This window comes from Protomyctophum bolini (genome assembly GCF_963924005.1).
Source record: "Protomyctophum bolini genome assembly, chromosome: 6".
Classification (NCBI taxonomy): Eukaryota; Metazoa; Chordata; class Actinopteri; order Myctophiformes; family Myctophidae; genus Protomyctophum; species Protomyctophum bolini.
The window spans coordinates 42,605,676-42,614,450 of record NC_137867.1 but is presented as its reverse complement, the minus strand read 5'-3'; the positions used below and the strand labels follow the sequence as shown (position 1 = coordinate 42,614,450).

At 46.2% G+C, this 8,775-nt stretch overlaps 1 protein-coding gene across 1 annotated transcript in view; it reads left to right on the top strand.

The window, feature by feature from the left end:
- Positions 1–8,775, top strand: part of LOC308317271 (junction-mediating and -regulatory protein-like) — a 33,591-nt gene extending 24,816 nt beyond the window's left edge. The window contains exons 7-13 of the mRNA XM_080766142.1: positions 37–202; positions 835–1,010; positions 1,445–1,534; positions 1,716–1,808; positions 2,180–2,816; positions 3,335–3,445; positions 7,405–8,775. Of these exons, the coding sequence (XP_080622268.1) occupies positions 37–202; positions 835–1,010; positions 1,445–1,534; positions 1,716–1,808; positions 2,180–2,816; positions 3,335–3,445; positions 7,405–7,646 (1,515 nt within the window). The 3' untranslated portion in view covers positions 7,647–8,775. The remainder of the gene's footprint in view (positions 1–36; positions 203–834; positions 1,011–1,444; positions 1,535–1,715; positions 1,809–2,179; positions 2,817–3,334; positions 3,446–7,404) is intronic.

The following is an 8,775-nucleotide window of genomic DNA, read 5'->3' as shown; positions in this document are numbered from 1 at the left end:
GGGTACATCCTAGTGACCTGACCTGTCCTGTCTCAGATGCAGAGTCTGTGCAGCGGCGAGGGTGCCATGGCGCGCCTCGACCACATGGAGGCGCAGTACTACGAGCTGCAGCTGCGCCTCTACGACATCCAGGCTGAGATACTGCAGTGTGAAGAACTGCTGCTGACTGCGCAGCTGGACAGCATACGCAGACAGATGGCCGGTATGTACGCAGCTGGACAGCATATACACAGATGACTGTATGTACTGTATGTGTAATGTGTTTCTATGTTCTCTATCATCTCAGCTAACGGCTCCTGATGTCTTTGTTGTAAATAAAAACCATAGAGAGGTGTTCCTCCTGGAGGTCGCCTGTACCTTTGACTACAGCCTGGAGGAAGCCTTTCTAACCTTAAAGTGCTGAAATATCGACAGCCAGAGCAGACCATCTCACAATTATAGGCTACAATTATGTAAACTTAGATTTTTATCTTTGGCAGCCTATAGGGCATACGTCCAAGTTGGTTGTGAGGGGCTGTCGGGCTTCTCCAAAAGGGGAATCAGCTATTATATTATCATCAAGGTACTGTTCAGTATCAGCTATTAGCATTAATAGGAAGCCACTTGATTTGGAGGAGGTGTTGTTTCCTTTAACTCAACTATACTGTAATAAGGTAACAATGTCTTTTTTGCTATCTATGCACTTTGTAACTGGCTGTTCTGCTATCGTCTGACTGCACTGGCAATGTTTATGTCCTTGGTACAAGGCAGGCATTCCTTGTACTTCTGTTTATGTGGACATAGATAAACATTTCAAATGTGTGCGTGCATGTGTGTATTTGCATGTGTGCGCAGAGCTCAGAGACGAGGTGGTGTATTACGACACCTATGAGAGTCCAGAAGCCATCGTGGTCAGGGAGGAGGACGTGGCAGAGAGAGAGGAACTCAGGAGGCTGCAGCAGAGCGTGAGGCACCTGGAGGCCAGGAGGGGGCGCATCACCGCCAAGCGCTCCTATCTGAAGAGCAAGCGGGTCTGGATTCACTCACTCACTCACCACTCAACATAATTAGCCCTTCGCTTAAGTCCCTCCCCAACCCGTCCTTGTCCAATAGGCACGTTAGCAGCGAAGAGACAGGTCAAGCTGTCCTTCTCACCCATTGCATGTTAAATGACGTGATTTCTCCATATAAATAATGGATCATTTCAGAAGCAAAACCTTCAAAATGTCTTCTAAATCTAGTCAGCCAGGCCTGCAGTAGGCTATGCAGTGTGCACTGGGCAAATGTGCATGACATTATTGCTTCCTCTCATTATGAATACAACGGAATGTCTGGTACAGTATGTGTGGTGGGAAAGTGCAGGCCTGGTAAAGCTCTGCCTCTAAGTGTAAACCCTAAAAAAGGATCACACATTTTTAACGTTGTGTTGCCATCATGTCTTCCATCCATTCCTCTCCCTCTTCAGGAGATCTGTGTGTCCAACAACACGGACAAGCAGCTGGAACGTCAAGCCAGCCAGAAGGACTCCACTTCCCAGCATGCCTCGCAGCAGCAGGTATACACGGCTTGTTGTGCGGTGTATGGAATGTAATGTTGCTGCATGTGATGTGATTGACTCGTCCTTGCTTTTCCTCCTGCACCATGTCGAGTTACCGTCTCTCTCTCTCTCTCTCTCTCTCTCTCTCTCTCTCTCTCTCTCTCTCTGTGTGTCCTTGTCGAACATCCTTCCTCACCAGCGGGGGGAGGAAGAGGAGGATGAGGAGAAGAAGAACAGTAGAGTGAGTGAGGAGAGACAGAGGACTCTGGACAGGCTACGCACGTTCAAACAGGTAGAAACAGCCTTCTATAGACGTGCTTAAACGGCAGTATAGGAACACCTAATCAAAACAAAAAAATCAGCTGCTCTGTTCTCCCAGAGCGCAGCCGAATGTGTTGCTATAGGCTAGTGTGTATCTTGGGACACTTGTGGTCGTAGTGGCTACATCTGTCTTTTTTTTTTTTTTAGAGAATATCTTAGTTTTAAGGGTAACTGTTGTGTAATTGCAATATTACGGCACACAAGGGTGTTCTTTACCGTGATTAATGCACGCCTGCGATGCTGCCGGCGATACCTGCAGGCGTGCAGAACAACCTCGAGTTGTAATATTGCTTAATTACGGTGCTCTCTTTAACCCACGGTTTGTCTTTTCCGCCCTCACAGCACAACCCGGGCCAAGTGATCCTGAAGTCGGCGCGTCTGCGCGTCGCCCCCCACGCCCGACGGAGAGAGAGAGAGAGAAACCGCGAGGGGGGGAGGAGGAGGAGCGGGGAGGGGGGGGAGACGGGGTGGGCCGGGGGGCGGCGGCGGGGGGACAAAGACTCGCCCCCCTGCACGGTGTGCCACCAGAGCGCCAGCGTGCAGACGGAGCCCTGCGGCCCGTCGCCCCCCACCCTCTGCACCACCCAGCCCAGGGTCGTCGTAGCGCAGCGCTACGGCCCACCGCCACCGGCCGCCCTGGACGTCTCTGCTGCCCCCCACGCAGAGTCGTCCTGTTCGCCGTGTTCCCTGCCCTCCCTCCTGGGTTCTCCCGTGTGTCCCCCGCCCCCACCACCGCTCCCCCCTCCTCCTCCTCCTCCTCCGCAGCCCTCCAGAGAGGAGGCGTTATTCTCCTCGCTCCCCCCCAGCTCCTACAGCCCGGGAGAGGACTCGGCGCGGGCGGCGGAACGGGAGCACCCTCCCTCCTCCTCCCTGTCCCCTCTTGGCCCCTTCGTCCCGCGCTTCTTCGACAGCAGCCAGCTGGTCAGCGCCCGGATGAAGCTGAGGAAGGTTCCCGAGTTGGACGGCCTCAATAGGAGAGGTACACCGCAAACCGCCCTGATCTCACCGCAAACTGCCCCGATCTCACCCAAACGCCATGAAATGACACGGCTTGGCAATTCCGTACATACACTACTAGAAAATAATTACACCAGTGGTTTTCAACCCTTTTCATATCAAGGCCCATTATTTATTCAGCGCATTTGAGCCACGGAACCACCATTTGATGACACAACGCGCCACGCTGCGACGCGTTGTGAGCTTGTAGATCTGCTAGTGTAAAATCAGTCATTACGATGGCACCAAGGCCCGCCAGAATACATTTTAGTCGACTGAATCAACTGTAGATTTAGTCGACTAAAATCTTATAGCATTTATTCGACAAAAACTGGACTAACACTGAAACATTCCAGGTGACTAAAATGTGAACTAAAACTATTCAAGAGACTATATGACTAAAACTAAAATAGAAATGTGCTGCCAAAAACAACACTGGCTGAGTGTTGATAAGGGCTGATGACGGAGATTAAATCTCTCTCTCTCTATCTCTCTCTGCAGTGAGCTCGCCCATGGACGAAGTGCTGGCCTCTCTGAAGAGAGGCAGCTTCCACCTGAGGAAGGTGGAACAGCGCCCCCTGCCCGGAGGAGGAGGAACGGACGGAGACGACGGTAAGGGCCCGTCACCATCTTATATACAAGTGAAAAGGTGTACCCATACTCATTCTTCATGCTCTATCTCCGACCGAACCACACTTTTACCACACATCTCTATATGCAAAATAAATTCGCCACCCTCCCCGAACTGACATAGCCTATTTTTTAGCCGTTCAAGTTTCTTATTTACTCTGCAAATATTACTTTTATGAAAATCACGATCGAGCCAGCAGATAAACGGGTGCCACAACACGCCGAGAAACAAGGAATTTAACCACGCTACTTGCATACACTGCAACTCGCTTACAATTCGCAAACCTGGCAACACTGCCTGCCTCTTACGTCACCAGCTCTGCTCCTCCTGGCCTCCGTAGTCCGTCGCGCTCACAATCTGTCGCAGCCATCTTGCTTTTCTTTTGGATGGGCGAGTGGACATTTAATGCTAATAAATTAATTATAGGTCCAGCAAGCAAATCATGATGGTCTGATTGTGCTCAATAGGTCACAATAACATTCCGAAATTAGGTGTTGTGTTTTGTATGGCATTTTCCCCAGTAGTAGTTGCATATCTATCTCAGCTTTTGCCTGATAGCACACATGCTAACGTCAGCAGCCATAGCAACATACAGTGTGCGCAGACATAACATGAGTTGTTTACAACACAAACACACGGCCTTTTCACCACGCAATACACACAACAGCTCGGGAGTTATTAAACCGAACGTGGACGCTGTTTCAGTGTTACATTTGCTGCGCATATCGGAATAATTGTAACGGCATGCATGATAAATGTAACAACGCTAAAAAACACCATTAAACATATCGTTTTCACCTTAAAGCTATTACATTTCATTGAAGCAACTCCTTAGCATTGTTTTCATACCATGGATGTGATAAGATAATGTATCAAACATAAGGGAAATATTAAATAGGATCGGGTGTACCAGTTTGGCCATTTCTTTTTTTTCAATGGGGCAATACATTGATTAAACAAACGTTTGATTGATTGAGTTGTACAACGTTATACAACCCTAAACTAATTTTAGAATACACTACACAATACAATACAATTTTAGAACATATTTTGCACGTTCCATTTTTTTACTCAGAGATCCCTTTAGCTACACATGTAATATTTCCAGGCAACGGACCTACACATGTCAGCTACCATAAACCACTTCAAGTTATTAGGACGAAATAACTGACAGGAGTGACGGTGCTGTGCTGTGAGTAAACTAATAGGGGAGAGCCGCCAAGGATGTAACATTTTGCACGTTTCATTCTTTTACTCAGAGATCCGTTTAGCTACACATGTAATATTTTCAGGCAACGGACCTACACATGTCAGCTACCATAAACCACTTCAAGTTATTTTTTTGATAAAACAGGTCGGGAGTTATTCAACCGAACGTGGACGCTGTTTCAGTGTTACATTTGCTGCGCATATCGGATCAATTGTAACGGCATGCATGATAAATGTAACAACGCTAAAAAACACCATTAAACATATCGTTCTCAGCTTAAAGCAATTACATTTCATTGAAGCAACTCCTTAGCATTGTTTTTATACCATGGATGTGATAAGAAAATGTATCAAACATAAGGGAAATATTAAATAGTATCGGGTGTACCAGTACCAGTTTGGCCATTTCTTTTTTTTCAATGGGGCAATACATTGATTAAACAAACGTTTGATTGATTGAGTTGTACAACGTTATACAACCCTAAACTAATTTCAGAATACACTACACGATACAATACCATTTCAGAACATATAATATTGGCCAATATGTCAAATATGTAAATATTACATATAATGGCATTGAATGGAAGCGGACCATTTGTAACACATGTTACAAATGACCCGCTTTTGCAAGTTTTCTTTGCAGTTGCTTACAGACCAGAATGAACGTGAATTCCGTCTAAACACGATGCAAACTAATGAAGAACATAAGCATGAACACATCCATGTGGATTTTTATTCACCAACACCAAAGACAAAAATTGTACCACACATATACTCCAGGTGTAAAATTAGACGCATTTTGAAGGTAAACACTTCAAACTTCAAACTCCTGGCCACGTAGAGTACGTTGCTGTACACATACTGACGCGATGGCGTCATGGTGGCGTTGACCAATCAAGATATAACGTCCATGTTACAACCGTGAAGCGTTACAACCTTGGCGGCTCTCCCCTACATTTGTTACTAACATTAGGTTGTGGCGAAGTAGATACGTGGCCAGCAGATACTGTGTTTTGGACAAACAGGCTAGGTATTGGTGTTGATTTGGGTCAACTGGACAAACAGCGTGGTGTTGTTTTGTGTCTGTGTTTGTGTTGGAGCGCCTCAGTGTGGCCGTACAGGTCATGTGCAACCTCTTCCACAGAGAGATGGAGACACTAAATCTCAGCTGGACAAACATGTTTGCATGCATGCATCGCTGCCTTGCATGCTGTGTGCTACTGTTGAGTCTGTCACTTACTTTGACTGATTTATGGCATTGTCTTTCTGTTAAAATCCAACTATGTTAATTTAAGAACTCTGGGCATATAGGTCATTGTTTATTCACTGTGCACACGTGTAGCCTATTGTATGTCAGACTGTATGTCTGTCCCACAGTCACAATCCTTTAGTACTTAGGCTGTGGAAATATTCAGGACAAAACAATGGTACATTTCCAATAACCCATTCGTTACTACATGTGGAGTCAACTCCCGCCATTTATTTCTTCCCATAGTGCGTGGCAAAGTCGCTCTGGGATGAGTGCGCGCGTAGCGCGCACGAAATTCTAGTAGATATATATAAGAAAGCTAGATGGCTCATTGGCACTCTGGCCAATGGAGAGCGACGTTGCTACGTGGTGGCCATCTTACCTCGGGGCAGCATAACATTGTGTCTATGGGGCATGTACTTTTAAATAACCATAACATTGTGTCTATGGGGCATGTACTTTTAAATAACCATAACATTGTGTCTATGGGGCATGTACTTTTAAATAACCATAACATTGTGTCTATGGGGCATGTACTTTTAAATAACCATAACATTGTGTCTATGGGGCATGTACTTTTAAATAACCATAACATTGTGTCTATGGGGCATGTACTTTTAAATAACCATAACATGCAAAATGTTCAACCGATTTTGTTATAAACGTCAGAGACGTCCGCATACTTATATGCTTTGAATCATAGCCACGTTGACAACGTTTGTAATAAACCAACCCGTTTGTAAATCCGTCAAGATTTGAGCGAGTTATGACTGTTTTTGTTTGAGCTGCTATTGAACATACTGTACTGTAGGCCCGAAGCAAGATGGCCGCCGGGTGAACTACGTCAGAGACCCTTTGTCTATGCCCGTCACAGTGATTACATCATCAATTATTTGAGATAATCGCGAGTATTTTTCTGTCATTGCCAACCATTTCCATGATGAAAAATGTCCATATATTCATTTTCAAAACGTGATGAAAAAATAGCAGTGAATAGCAGATCCACAAGCTTGCAAAACGTCACTAGCTTGTAGATCAACTATTTCCGCTATTTTGTTTGTTTTGGAAAGAAGTCTAGTTTTCGTCGACTAAATATCATAAGATTTTAGCCGATTAAATCTACAGTTGATTTAGTCGATTAAAATGTATTTTGCCGGGCCTTGATGCCGTCGTAATGACTGATATTACACTTGCTGAAAATAGCTGATCTACAACGCGTCGTGCAACCAAGTGTAAAATGACTTACTGGATCTCTTGTCCACTAGTCCCCTCCTAACATTTTAGTCTAGTTTGTATTTGTTGACAAAATCGTCACTATATTTAGTCCTAGTTTTAGTCATCGTGGCTTAGTTTTCATTTAGTTTCCATTTTCCGTTTCCGTCAGTGAAAAAAGGGTAGTCGACGGAACATTTCATTGGCATAGTTTTTTTTTTGTCGACGAAATCAACACAAATGTTGTGATGGTTGTGACAACAACAGGCCTAGAGGACGGCGACCCCGGCAGCATCCTGGCCCAGATCCGTCGGGGCGTGAAGCTGCGCCGCGTGCCCCAGAGGGAGAGGCGGGGCCCGGGAGGGGGGGCGCCGCGGCCCCCCTCCTCCTGCACCGACCCGCTCACCCTGAGCATCCACGAGGCGCTGCGGCGCATCAAGGAGGCCTCGCCCGACTCGGACTCTGACGATGACGCCTCCTCCTCCAGCTGCCCCGACTGGGAGAGCTAGGAGGAGGAGGAGGAGGACACGCATGTACGCACGCACACACACACACACACAGACGCTAGCACAATATGGCACTGAACATACTGTACACACACACACACACACACAGAGATGGCACTGCACATTATAGTCTGTATTGTATGTACACACACACACACACAGCTACACTACACTGGTACCCTTCTCTTTCTGGTGCATTTACGTTATCTGCTCTAACACATAACGCCATTGTCTGTCATGAGGATCACCGATTGTCTTTTTTTCCCTCGCGAACGGCCGATACCGATCTTGAATGGGACATTTTTAATATTTCCAAAATTATCAGATGCCTGATTACGTATGTCAAAACCCACGTCAAATCTGATTGTTTTTATACCACTTAAAAGATTGGTTTCTCCAGATCGAGTCATTTGGACTGAAAATCGAGGCGGATCAATCAGAGCACCATTGACACCTCCGGAATAATCATATTAGGATCATGTATTATTATTATTATAATACACATTATGATATTATGATATCAAAGAGAACCACCGGTCTGCGCCGTCAGTGGTCTCTCCCTGAAATTGATATGCATAATGCGGCCGCCCGCAGACCGCCCGCGGACCGCCCGCAGACAACGCCCTCATCTGAGAAGGTTTCCTGCCCAGGAAGGAAGAATTTGATCCGTTGGACTTTTTCTGACGATACCACCACCACGTACTCTCATACACTTTGTGTTCTCTCTCCGAGCAGTCGAGCACCATCTGATAAAAACCGCATGTAGTCAGTGAGTCTCACCACCATGGCTGGAATCGTTACTGTACCGACCCATCCATTCATCGGTGGTCCCCCATTAAGGACCTCCCCCGCAGACTCCGCCAAATGGAAGAGACGCTCAATAGCGCCCCCCATCTGGCACAGTCCACACTGCATTCACCGTGACGAGGGATTATGTCACCGGTGTCTTTCTACTGTATGTACTGTACTGTACGGATCGGGTTTTCATTTCAAGGCCTGTAAGCAAATTGTAACGATATAAATGCCATGATTATTTTAAGGACCTTCATGGCCATGTTAAATAAGGACCTTCATGGCCATGTTAAATAAGGACCTTTATGGCCATGTTAAATAAGGACCTTTATGGCCATGT